This window comes from Erpetoichthys calabaricus, chromosome 8 (genome assembly GCF_900747795.2).
Source record: "Erpetoichthys calabaricus chromosome 8, fErpCal1.3, whole genome shotgun sequence".
NCBI lineage: Eukaryota > Metazoa > Chordata > Cladistia > Polypteriformes > Polypteridae > Erpetoichthys > Erpetoichthys calabaricus.
The window spans coordinates 160,714,875-160,728,792 of NC_041401.2; the positions used below are offsets into that span (position 1 = coordinate 160,714,875).

The 13,918-nt window shown below is 41.6% G+C and overlaps 1 protein-coding gene across 4 annotated transcripts in view; it reads left to right on the forward strand.

Moving 5' to 3' along the window:
• vwa5b1 (von Willebrand factor A domain containing 5B1) overlaps positions 1-13,918 on the forward strand; it is a 166,077-nt gene that overhangs the window by 112,827 nt on the left and 39,332 nt on the right. For all 4 annotated transcript variants that reach the window (XM_051930362.1, XM_051930363.1, XM_051930361.1 and 1 more), the window contains exons 13-17: positions 884-1,055; positions 2,112-2,311; positions 3,885-4,065; positions 4,494-4,754; positions 6,597-6,734. In XM_051930362.1, coding sequence (XP_051786322.1) covers positions 884-1,055; positions 2,112-2,311; positions 3,885-4,065; positions 4,494-4,754; positions 6,597-6,734 — 952 coding nt within the window. The remainder of the gene's footprint in view (positions 1-883; positions 1,056-2,111; positions 2,312-3,884; positions 4,066-4,493; positions 4,755-6,596; positions 6,735-13,918) is intronic.

Genomic DNA, 13,918 nt, shown 5'->3' on the forward strand with positions numbered 1-13,918 from the left:
AAGCGTGGCCAATCAGAAACACCAGCGCTCACGTTGCTGTGACTTATATCAACACACCACCTATATTTGCCACACAGGATCATGGATATCAGTAACATGCACTCATAAGAGATACAAAAACAGGCTTTATTAGACAAGAATACAGTGATGAAGGTTCAGTGTACAAATATCGCATTACAGCAAATTATTGCTAGCTCATTCTAATTAGAAATGTGCACAGATTGTCTATTCTCCTCTTACTCCCACTTGCTTGCACTTTCCTCAAGTTGTTCCCCTCTCATCCATTCAGAGATTCAAAATTTTTTTCCTTCTCTAAGTGCACATTAACTCTCTGGTAGAATAATTTCCAATGGCAGGGATCACTCTCAATGCTTTTTCCTGGTGTCTCTTGTGGGCCCTGCATGTTTGATCTTACAAAAATGTGATCTTTGTGGACCCCTAGTCCCATATAACAGGGGTCCCACGAGCCTAGCAGCTACCCTTTCACACAAGTCACCAGGGATTAAGAGAAGGGTTGAGTGTTACTCAGCTTCATGGAGTGCACTGAATTCTCACATATCTCTTCTCATGTCAGTTTACTGGAGTCCAAATGTTTCACCAGCATGATGTTTGCCTCTGAAGACTTAGCTTGTTTTCTTGAAGCCATTAATTGGCATGGGCATTCTGCTTCTGTATCCTGTATAAACCTATGACCACAACTACAGAATGATCATTTGAAAAGTTCTGTGTGCGCAATCAACTGTCTAACTACAGGAGTTTTCACTTTTCTGACAGTATCCAAAATGAGCACATGTGTTTGGGATACCTGTTATGAAATGTTGACATTTCTTAGTCTTTTGTGAGCAGAATATAAATACTGATATTACCTGTTTGTGTACTCTAGGAGAAACGCCGACGATACAGCATGATGCATTCCAATGACTCGACCAGCTCTGTTTTCTATCACTCCCAAGAGGAGGACCTGTCCAAAGAAAGTTCAGACAGTCAGAGGACATCGAGAGATGTGACTTTAGACTCTCAGGAGGAGTGGGAACAAGATGCCGAGCGAGACTCTGGTGAGTAGAATGATGCTTGGTCTGTGGTTGCCATGGGAACAATGGTGTGGAGACTTTGTGCTGCGATTGGAACTGAGAGCTCTCAATATGGAGTATAGATTGGGCCTGCTGGTTCATGGGCTTGCCTTGTCAAGATGAGTTGGAAGGAAAAAGTGTAAGAGCAGAGCTGGCCAGGGACAGAGATGTGGGATCTGATTAGGGATTACAAAGTATGAAAGACTGTAGAGGTGTCTCTGGATCAAATGAATGGAGGCACACTTTTGTGTTGACCCACTGCACTGCATTAATTACGAAGCATTCAGAGCCAGACTTCTCAATCCTCAAATAAAGACACAAGCATAACTGTCTGAATACTTAAGAAATTGAAAGCATTAAATGAGCTAACAGTTTGCTGCCATATGAGCAGCAGAAACAGGTAGTGGACTGCAGGCTTTCCTTGTTCTTGTACTGGCATCCTTGCCAGTTTGGACTCTGTTCTGTGCCTGGCTGGGAGGCACAAGAAGAAAGCAGACCTGAAAAGAGGCAGGAGGTCCCCCCTACACAGAGATGCAATTTAAGGAATGGGTATGCTGGCATCCCGGCAGGAATCAGCAGAGGAACATTACCCAGCTGGGAGCTCAGCTTAAAGGAAGGACAGGGGGAATGGAATTATTACTTACTCCCCTGAATTGATATTTGGCAGCTCCCTGGGGACAGGACAACCACAGAGTATTCTGGGATTGTAATGCTGTAGAGCAGCCCCATAGGGGTCCCTGGGTGCCACCAGGGGATACTATCTCTGGCTATACTCTTTGGTCTTTGGAAGTACTCCCAGGTCCAAGATAACTGGTACCACCATGCTGCATCAAGGTGAGTCAAAAGGAAGAAGGACCTGGAAGTGTAGAGGAGAGGGAAAAGAATAGAGGTATTGTGTGTGCATTGGAGACTTGTGGAGTGTTAATAAGTCACTTATTTCAACCTGGGACTTGTGTTTGTGTGATGGTGTCTGAGGTTTAGGAGGCTGCAGTGCCCCCTACTGCCTGCAATGTCTAAACCTGAAACTATTTCCTTCCTAAGGAACAGAGACTCACACATCACCACGAAGGAGGGCATACAGCACCAACCAGTTGGTTGACCCCTTTTCCCTCAAGCGAGCCTTCACTGCTAGTGATCCCAATGCTGTGGCCAACAAAAACCCTCTGAGACGGGCAAAGGTGCAGGACCTACTGGTGCCAAACAGTCCAGAGACTGGAGGGCTATGGATAGCAGACATGCAGGTGGGTCTCCTTGACCAGTCACAAGTATATTTTTCCATTCATGTCTGTCTATCTGTGGACACCCTCAATAATAGCCAAAGTGGTAGCCCTCCTTTATCTCACTGCACATCATTTCTGTTCTTTCTTCTACTGAGGTTTTACAAGCAAACACTGGACAGGACCTAGTAGAAGACATTAACAATTGGTTTATGCAAATGCCAGTCCATCTGTCCTTTTCCATTCCAATCTGTATATACAGTATAGGTGCTTCTTCATGTGCACATCTATCTCTCTATCTTTGACCTTGTGACCCATATCTTTGTCTTTTCATCTGTCTCCCCTATATATCTTTCTCCGTTTGTTATTTATATGAGCCAACCTCCCATTATTCCATCTTGTGCTTGCACATGAGCTTACATGTTCTCTTCTACATTTCAATATATCCTACTGGTTATCCATATACCTAAAAGTTCTTTCTCTCCATTTGTCTTTATTGATGAGTCAGTCTGTAATTTTTTCACTTTGTAACAAGTTGGCATCCTGGCCTCTGTTCCTATCACCAATAAGCTCTTACCTGGTTTAAATAGGCCCTGGTGTAATGAAACATTAATTCTCATCAGGGGTCACCTCTTGGTTTGGGGGTTCAATATGGTACTTGTATGGCACACTGTAGTCTTGAGAGACACCCATCCAGCATTGCCCTTGGACCCCTTTGAGACCACTGCACCCCTAAAGCTTCTAAAGTCCTTAAAGTACAAGGAAGATTAGTGAGTTACTGTGATCCTTCATTTATAAAGAAGACATGCCTCCACTTCTTCCACTCTAGCCGGTCTTTCTGGTTCCCATCTTTTGAAAGGATAGCTTGGTGCTGCATGTGATTTGCTGGATTCCTTATACCATCACCTCCTGGAGGAACATTCTTCCAGATAACGCTTATTTCTCTCTTCTTCTCTGCTGTCCCTTCCTTTTGTACTTCTGGGGTTATCAACTACACTAAGAGGGTATTCTGTACTTTAGTAATACCATATCTCCCACATTGGCATTACAGTGCAGGGTTGTATCTCTCTCCCCATCACACAATTCTGCCTTGAGGCTTGATACGCTAAGACCACTGTACCATTCCATTTATCAAACTGTCTCTTCTTCTTTTTAGCCAAAATGTTTGTTTTTCACCTGTCTGTTCTTCTTCATCTGCTTGCATTTACTCTCCAGTCTATCTATCTATCTATCTATCTATCTATCTATCTATCTATCTATCTATCTATCTATCTATCTATCTATCTATCTATCTATCTATCTATCTATCTATCTATCTATCTATCTATCTATCTATCTATCTATCTATCTATCTATCTATCTATCTATCTATCTATCTATCTATCTACCCTGCACTTGTCCCACTAAGTCTCTGCTCCTGTATCCCTCTCAACATGACTAACTCCATGTCTGTTTGTTCTTGCTTCTGTAACTGATGCCGTACCTTTGATGAAGTGATCAGCATACAACGTTGTGTTGTCTTATCATTTGTCCCCCTAGTGAGGTACATAGTAGTTGGCCCTTTCTGAAATGCTTTCCTCCGTTTTCTGTTCAACAGTCTCAAGTGTTAAGTCTTCCTGCATTTGGAGGAAAAAGCAAAGGAGCTCCAGGCTACAAGGCCTCAATGCTCTGTCAGAGCCCAGAGCTGGATGCAAATCAGTCACCACAGAGCATCCCTTCAGGAACCAAGGGGACATTCCTTGAGACCAGATCCTCATTGAGTAGCTGTGGTGAATACGGTGGGTACATGAGAGATGGGAGACCCTAATGTTTCTCTTCAAATGGCCAATATATCCAGTAGCTGTTAGAGTCTCTCAGAGTCATTTCTCCTGGAAGGCATCATGAAAAAGTGAAAGTTATTTAGTCACAGGTTTGGAGGTAACTTCATTTTAATACTGTTAATGCAGAAAGGTGCAGAAAGAAAATATACATTTTTTGCTATTGTTTTCTTCTACCTGTGATGAGATTTTCTGATAATCAGCATACTGGATGTGCTTGCCTTTTGCTTTATTAACACACCAGTAATGGACATTCTGTTTGGCCTGGGTGGGGTGCATTGTTATTTTTGGTGCTTGCTGTAAAAAATGCAAAGTGGACAAAAAGATTTACATTTTTTTTCACAGTTTGACAAAATACTGAAAGCAAGATACTCAATCTATCCTTGCAGTTTATCCCATCGATCTCTCAGCTAGCAAGTCTGAATTTGGACGCTTTAAGCAAAAGTGCAAAGCAGCAGTGTCAGGGTTGCTGTATGGAAAGGCTGTCCAGTGGGAGGTTACCTTTGACATCTCACCATTGCTGAAAGGACGAGAACGTGAAGAAAAAGTTCATGAAGACCTATGGAGCGAGACCTTTCATCATTTGGCAGCCAGGTCCATCATCCGTGACTTTGAGCAAATGGCAGAAAGAGAGTGTGAGATTGAGCACGGTAAGCTGACACGGCTTTGAGATTTTTTTCTTTTTGATGACGCCCTTTCCTGGTGAACATCTTCACATTGTTATGTTCATGAAAGGTAAGACAGCCACAGTTCTCTGTAAGGTTGCTCACTCCAATTGTTAGACACATGACCACTAGGCTCACCCACGGGAGAGGGAATACATGCTGTGCAGCCCATTAGCAGTGGCTTTCCAGAGAGCAAACAAGTCCCAATATGCATTCAAGAACTGAAAATCCGGCTGAGCTCTTAGCACTGCTTGACCACCCAGCTCCAAGTTCACTGTCCTTATGAAGAGCAGTATCTTTTACACCGCAGGCCCCTAAGTACCTCCTGGTCTCCTTGGAAACACTTCCAGACCCAGCTCTATGCTTTGTTTTGGACAAGGACACCAGATCAGTGCTCCACCTGCTATTCCTGCAACTCCACCTGTATGTAATACAAGTCAGGGGCCTTTTGTCACTTTTGTTTACAACCAGGCTGAATTTCAAACAGTGGATAACAGACTACACGATGATCAAAGAACCACAATCAAAGACTTTCACTAAACCCTGGGTCAAATAACGATGTCCAGCCATACGTAGGCATTGGGCATCATTAACTGGTTTATCTTTTACTCAGGTAAAGTAGAACCCTTAATATTTGTCAAAAAGACTGCCAAAGAATTGCTATAAAGAGTTTTATTCATATTGTTACAAATTAATAAGAATATCACGGGCAATTCAGATTTACCATATACTGTATACTTGCAGATAAGTTCTCCTGCAGATAAGTCGAGGCTTGATTATAATGTCGGTCGTATACAAGTCGAATGCAGAAAACTCACGCTATTGGTCCAAGAGATTATGATATGCTATCACCCACTTGAGAGAATAATCATGGAGCACACTGCTTTTTTTTTCTATGTGGGTACAACAATGTGCTGTATCAGCGTGTGCCCCTAACCTCTCTCTCTCTATTGTGACCACACAGTAATACCCAAACTATTCTGAAGCAATGTTTGCACTGATTTGTGTTTTTTGTATCTCACACCCTCATACACCTTTATCGTAAGAGCTTTCCTTATCTACGATGGAGCGTTCGATCAGAAGAAAATATGAAAATGGTTTTAAATTAAAAGTTGTTGAAGTGGCGAAAGAAATTGGTAACTGCGCTGCTGCAACAAAATTTGATGTGTCTGAGAAACTGGTGCAAGATTGGAGGAAGATGTAAAGAAAACATTTAAGTGTCATATTTTTGAATGGGCGTATAAGTCGGGGTCTGATTTTATGATCGATTTTTTGGGTTTCAAGACCCGACTTATATGCGAATATATACAGTATTCGATTTTTGAGTGAATGGGAGGTATATGAGGTAGAAAGCAACCCTAGAAGGGTGCCAGTGCACCACAGCGCCCACTCATTGACACACCCACACTGGGCCATCTTGAAATAGTGAATCAACTTAACCTTCTCATCACTGGGATGTGCCTACAGAAAACCTTGAAAAAAATTAAAGACAGACACAGGGAGAACATATAAACTCCAGAGAAGATTGTGAATCAGCTAAGATCTGAAATATTTGAACCCCCTCTTTAGGGGTTGCAATGCCACAGTGCTAATCACTTCACCTTCCTTTATCAAATCTTTATTAATATTCATACTTTGGCTTCCTGTTTCTTTGATCTCAATAACTGTGTGAAGGTTTTGACCATGAAAGGCATTGCAATCATTCTGTTTCCCTTTCCCTTTCATTCCTGTTGGTTTATATGGAAAGCCATGATTGTATTGAATGTGTGACTTAAAGACTGGTTTAAAATACTGAAATGCCTCACCCCATTTTTTTTTGGTACACAGGATCTGGGAGAAGATACCAGCTCAGTGCCATTCAGACCAGCAAAGCATGCAACATAATAAGCAAATACACTGCATTTGTCCCAATCGACCTGGACAGCAATGAGTACCTGCCAACAGTGGTTGAGTACTCCAGCACAGGTTTGTCAGTTTTTATGGGCTCTTTTATGTGTTTATTGAGAAGCCAAAATTGTCCTTGTTCACTCACTTTTGAGTGTTTTCCACTCTTCTCCAAAGTTTAATATATAGTAGGTGTGTGGGTGTTGATGGTGCAGCATTTCTTTTAAAGGATTAGTTTGGTATTATTCAGTCAAAGTTATTTCTTCAAAATCATGGTATACTAACTATTCATTTGCCAAATAAAATTATGCTCTAAAGTGAAGCATTTTGTACAAATTTTATAAATACATTGTCTGCTTTTGCAGCTTACAATGGGCCTAAAGGGTACACAAGGCCACAGGTGAATGAAAAAGCCTTACAACTTACCAAATACATCCATTGCTCAAGCCAAAAATGTTATTAAGCTTTGATCCTCAACTTATAATTACACACATATTGCACAACAGCGTGTCCATGCTGTTTGAAGAAGGTGAAAAAGCAAAAAGCAAACCATTGTTATAAGATTTAAAAAGGAGACCGGCTGTACACTTTGCCAGGTTCCCCATTCACCTGCTCTTCAGCAGCTTTTCAGCACTATGGAGACTGTCTTCTTCGCAGAATGGGGAGGAGGTAGTTGGCCTCAGTGGTGTCAATTCACCTCGAAAAGTAATTGTCAAGCACCCATTACTGGCATAACTGAAAGTTAATGCCGAGATTTTGCTTGATGTCTCTGTTCTGTTGACAAATAGACAATAACAACTGAAAATGACACACTTACAGCTACTTTTATTCTTTTACTGTAAAGGGGCTTATTTATTTATATTGCAAAGATTGCCTACTGCTGCTAGACTGATAATGCACACGTGTGCTTCAGTGAGAGAAAATATCGAGCAAAGTTGTAGTATGAAATCTGTGCAAGTACTGTATAGTTAGACACCCATCCATCTTCATAACCTGCTCATACAGGGCAGAGTCATGGGGCAGCTCGGGCCTATCTCAGCAAGCAATGGGCACAACATAGGAACAAACCCCGAATAGGGTGGCACCCCATGGCAGGACCAACACATAGGGGCCTCTTTAGTGACACTAAGTCACCTAACCTGCATGTGCTTAGGCTGTGAGAAAAAAACAGAGCATCTGAGGAGATTGTGCAGATTCCATGACATTGTGAACCCCAATCTCCTTTACTACAAGAAAACAGCACTACCACTAGAGGTGGAGTGACAGCTCACATTAAGTGTAGGGGGGGCCCACATTAAGTGTGGGAACTCCACTTTAGGAATAGTATCCACACATTAAATCATGAAGAGCATTTACATATCTGGGAGCACAAAGCAACAAGAAAAACAAGAATAGGAGGTAAAGATGAAGCAGGACAGTGGTAAGTCATACAGAATCTGTAATGTTGATTCAATTATGCATGTCTATGCCAACTAGGAGAAGACGACTGAAGTCAATCGGCCAACCAGCTGTGAAAGTTTGAATGTGAGTGTCTCACAGTGAACCAGCTAAACTCCAAAGGCACAAAAGCAACCAAAAACACCTAGAAAATGATGAAGTCAGTGCTTAACTTAAGTTTGGCTTGTTTACTGCCTGTCAAGGGCATGTTTATATGTTGTGTGTCCTGTAGCGTGTACCGCTTAGGTTTTCCAACTGGCAGTACAGAGAGATTCACCCGCCAGAAATGTAAAGTTAACTTCATAGGTAAAACACACACTTTGGAGGACGCTGATAGTGATTATGCAAACTGCAGACTGACTCAGTTTGTTTAGACAATTCAAACATTCAGTCTCTGTAGTCAGTGCCCGGCCAAAATCAGCAGTACCAATTCAGCCACAAGATAAGTGGGTAACTGTAAAACGGGGGTTTAAGAAGTCAAAATTTCATCCCTCTGCACCCAGGTCATGAATTCTGACCCAGAACAGATACTCAGCACTCAGAAGCACGTCTGTTGAAACTGAGAACAAAGTGCTCATAATTGATGACTCCATATTAATTAATTAATACTTTGAGCTAAAATAATGGTAGCAAATTTTACCATGTCAGGATTTGGGTAAAAGTGAGTTGGAGGGTCCCATGGAGTTTTTGCCTAAGGCCCCTGGAGTCCCTTGAATCACCTAAGGCTACCACTGCACCCCCTTGCCACCTAATATTAATTTTATTATTATTATTATTATAAATTACTTTCCACGATATATTCCATTCACTATTCTATTCAAATAGAGTAACATGCCTCTGATGGTATGCACACTTGATCCACATACGGCCTTGTGCCTCATCCCACATGAAAAGTGGCCACGCAGGCACCCAAAGAAATGCTGACTTGACTTGGTCAGTTGAGGGATGGTATGCACAAAGTCAATGCCACCCTTCAAAAATGCCCTGCATCGGACCAAGGGGAATGCAATATAATAAAAAATGAACCCTGCGTCAATGTGGAACAAACAATAGGAGGATTAATCTATTCATATATTTTTCTCTACTATATTAATGATAATAATAATCCATTTATCTTTCTAACCCTCTTATCCTGGGCAGGGTTACAGAGTATCTGGAGCCTATGCCAGCATCCATTGGGCATAAGGCAGGTAAAATACCTGGACAGGGCACCAGTCCATCCCAGGGTTAACACACACGCACACTTGGGCCTCTTTAGCAGGACCAGTCTGCTATTATATTGAAGTGATCCCCCCATACTAGATTTGGAAGGAAGATACAGCAGGATAAAGAAGGTGTTGAAGAAAACGGTTTATTCTGAAAAACTTCAAAATAAGTGATTGCAAAGTGACTACGAAGGAAATTAAACAGGAATAATTTACAACTAACTATAAACTTCTCATTGTTATGGCCATGAGAGGCTTCCTAAATACTCCGTTTCCCTTTTCAGAACTTTCTCTCTCATGTCTGACTTCCACTTAGCCGTAATTCCTCACACCTTCTACCTCCTCTTGCCATTATCGGATGCTCCTTTTTGTCTCACCCATTCAAGGCACCACCTCTTTTCTCTCTCCAAGCATCAATCCATTCCCAGTCCTCTGTGCGGCTCTCTGTTCCCCTCGCCAGACACAAAAGTCTCTCAGCTGCCTGTTAATATTTTAATATTACAATATTATTTGGTTGCGGATCTTTCCATTGATACAAACTGTGGCCAGAACATAATCTCTGCAGAGACAGAATTATTAAAAGCTAAAGTAGGATTGTAAATAAAATAGAGCTTGGCACTGTTAGGGTTTTCATGAACACCACCCACAATGATGGCTCTGAGAATCCAAGCAAACAGGAAATGTACATTTACGTCAAGAAAAAAAGTTCAAGAATTTGTGATAAAAAAATTATTTCTAGTTTTTGTTTGTTGTTATAAATATGGAAGGCACGTTTTCTTAACTCAAAGTGGGCATATTTGGTAAATTTGAAGGGTTTTGCATTCACTTTAAGACCTGTGTACCCTTAAGCCCCATTATAAGCTGCAGGAATAGGCAAGGCATTTTTAAAATTTAGATAAGAAAGCAATCCTTCACTTTAGAACACAATGTTATGTGGTGCTGCAAATGAATCTATACCATTATTGTGAAGAAATAACTACAACTTGAAAAATGTCAAATGATCCTTTAATGTCAGGTTGGTTAACAAGAGTTAACTCATCTCTGGTGCTTTTTACAGTAGATATTGTCAAGGTGCAGCATAACAGACTTCTAGGATCAAAAACCCCAGTGAGAAAGCTGAAAGCAATACTGGCAAGGCAGAATTCCATAAGTTATAGTGGGAAGAAAGCGTGACTGGAACACAGGCTTGAATGGGGTAGCCCATCCTCTTCTGGCCAATACCAAGCTAATTTAAAATACACAAATATATAAAAAATGTATACACTGTTATATAGTAAAAATAAGACAAACTAACAAGTAATTTGAATTATGTCATGTCAGGATATTGAGCTGGGATGTAGTGAATATTGACCAGGGTCAGTTTGTCTGATGGCCTGTATGGAAATCAAGTCCGGCAAATGTTCAGGTGAGCAGAGATGTAATGTCAACTCTTACCAAGGTAGCTGAGAAGGAATTTTTAGAGCAGGGCTTTTTAAATTCAGTCCTGGCCTGTCAGCTGTGGCTGCAGGTTTGAGTTCCAGCTAATTCCACAACCTTTGCATTACTTTTAGATGTATTAACATATAATAAATAAAGCACCTACTATGATTGCCAAGTCGGTCTGCGTGTCTGTTCCCACGAAACAGCTGGACTGCTTTTGTTGAAATCTGTTGCACTTATTCCTTGAGAAAATTTGTTGAGATACTACCCTTGGTACTTGTCCTAGAAAAATTGAAAAATGAAAACATATTTGCTATCTCTTGCCCTATGTATACTTTCAGCGCCTTTCCTCTGTATTCACGTTTGTGTCTCTTCACTAGCACTCCATCTCTCGAGTGTGTTCCTGTAAAACCTGCTTCCTAGACTCCATTATTTTTAAGACGCCTCTTATCCGGTTTTATAAGGTGACTCTCTTAGCATGTGCCCTAACTCTTCCTTGTGCATTTTACACTCGTACTTCTTGCTTTCTTCGAGTCACCACAGCCAAACTGACCAATTACACCAAAGCCAGACTGACCAATAACACCATAGCCAAACATACCATCCATCCATCCATCCATTATCCAACCTGTTTTATCCTAACTACAGGGTCACAGGGGTCTGCTGGAGCCAATCCCAGCCAACACAAGGCGCAAGGCAGGAAAGAAACCCCGGGTAGGGTGCCAGCCCACCGCAGGGCACACACACCAAGCACACACTAGGGCCAGTTCAGAATCACCAATCCACCTAACCTGCATGTCTTTGGACTGTGGGAAGAAACCAGAGACCTAATTATTTTATTACATAGTAGATCTCGATAGATCATGTTGTACAGTTTTCTGAAATTTTAAAATCACCCACTGAAAAACATCTGGAAAGCTCTCTATCGTAAAACAAAAAAACATTTGGTGAGACTTCAACTGAGGATTAGTTTGCTGTTTCAAATTTACCCTAAAAGAGGTCACTTCAGCTTGTATATTTTATATATTTGTTATTACCAGTTTTTGTTGGGCAAAGGTTGTGGGGTCCAGCGGTTCTGCGGCATCTGTTGTTGAAGAAAGATTCACTGATCCTGACTTCACTGGCTCTCGAGAGACTGAGCAAGGAGTCTGAGTGTCTGGGCTTGCGAATGTCCTGGATAAAAACCAAGATCCAGGCCTTTAATGACCTCTTGGGCACGGCCATCAGCAGTGTGTCTGTTTGCGGAGAGTGTGTCGACCTTGTTGAGAGGTTTACTTACCTCGGCAGTGACATTCATGTCTCTGGTGACTCTTCCTATGAAGTCAGTAGATAAATTGGGAGAGCATGGGGTGGGTCATGTGGTCGCTGGAAAGAGGTGTGTGGCGTTCCTGATATCTATGCAAAAGGACGAAGGTCCAAGTCTTTAGAGTCCTGGTGCTTTCTGTCTTGCTATATGGTTGCGAGACATGGATGCTATCCAGTGACCTGAGATGAGTCCAGAAGACTGGACTCTTTCGTTACTGTGTCTCTTTGGAGAATTGTTGGGTACTGTTGGTTTGACTTTGTTTCGAATGAGTGATTGCTCATGGAATCCCGTAAGAGGCACATGACCTGCATTGTGAGGGAGCGTCAGTTACAGCCTACGGCCATGTGGCGCAATTCCCACAAGGTGATCCGGCTCAAAGAATCCTCATTGTTGAGAACCTGATTGGATGGACCAGGCTAAGGGGTCGCCCATGTAAAACCTGGCAGCAGATAGAGGGTCATTTCCGGAGATTGGGACTTGACCGCGTGTCTGACTGGGGGGTTGGCAACCAGGATCCAGAGCAATACACTGTACCAGTGCATGCTCCCCAACCTGACCTGACCTGACCTGACTTGTTTGTCATCTAGATCCCCAATATATGTTAGTCAAATGCCAAGGATGTGATCATGTGTAGGTATCTTGTACACCATGTGCTCCTTCTGCTGCTTGAGGCAACTTAACCATAAAATACAAAAGCAAATAGTCACTTTTCTGAAAATGAATGAAAGAAAATAGGAAAGGAACTGAAGTACATAAATGTTGCTCTGCAGGCATAGAGTGAAACGATACATCCTCACTATTTATGTTACACTAAAAACAACCTCATGGCAGCATGATCTGTACATTTTAATCATTATGAATTTCTATGACACTGTCATTTAACCTGAAAATTGCTCCAAACAATGGCTGACCCAATGCTCTGCCCCCAAACTTGGTGCAAAAAGACAATTTCCCCTCAAGGATTAATAAATTAGGTCAAATCAAACCAAAATCAAAAGTATCTACCAAGCTCCAGACCTGCTCTACATCATGGGCCAAAACAGCCAAAAAGTTTACCTTGAGACACAGTGTCCAACAGGTATTTATATCAGAAATGTTGCATTTAAGAAATTTATCATTAAACCATCTGACGACTATCAATAGAAGATCAACCGATGCCATTTTCACATCCTTGGAAATGGCATCTGCTGCCTGTGAAAGCTCTGAGCCACCAGAAGCCTATCTGGGCTACGCTCTTAATCTCATGATGCTGTAAAATGCTTTCCTAAAGCATGTGTTTAATGTAATCTACTAACACATGAAACTGCATTCTATTAGCACTGTTATTTTTGAATATGACTCACTGTTACAAAAATATTTAATAAACAAAAATGTGATAACTGATTCTTTGATAAAGTAACTAAAAAAATTCAAAATGCTCCCACTTTCAAATCAATTAACTCCCGAACATATCGGAATGTTAAGTCATGCGTATTCGTTATCTTTAATTAATCTTATTGTTTAATTAGCTGACCTTTTTTCTTTCTCCTGTTTTTCATTTAGAAATGTGCAGCAATGTGAGATTTAAATTTATATATATTAAATTGAGGTTTTTTTTTTTGCCATAGCTTTAAAAGTTTAACTCTGCCTTGTCATCCATCCATCCATCCATAAATTTTATTAACTCACTCATCCAGGGCAGGGTTGAGGGGCAGCTGCAGCCCATACCAGTAGTCACTGGGCACAATGCAGGAACATCACATGGACAGGGCATACACAGAGAAGGGCCACTTTAGCATTGCCAGTCCACCAAACCTGCATGTCTTTAGACTGTAAGAAGAACCTGGAGCACCCAGACGAAACCCTTGTGGACATGGGGAGGAACATGCAAACTCCATGCAGGTAGCACCCGGGATGTG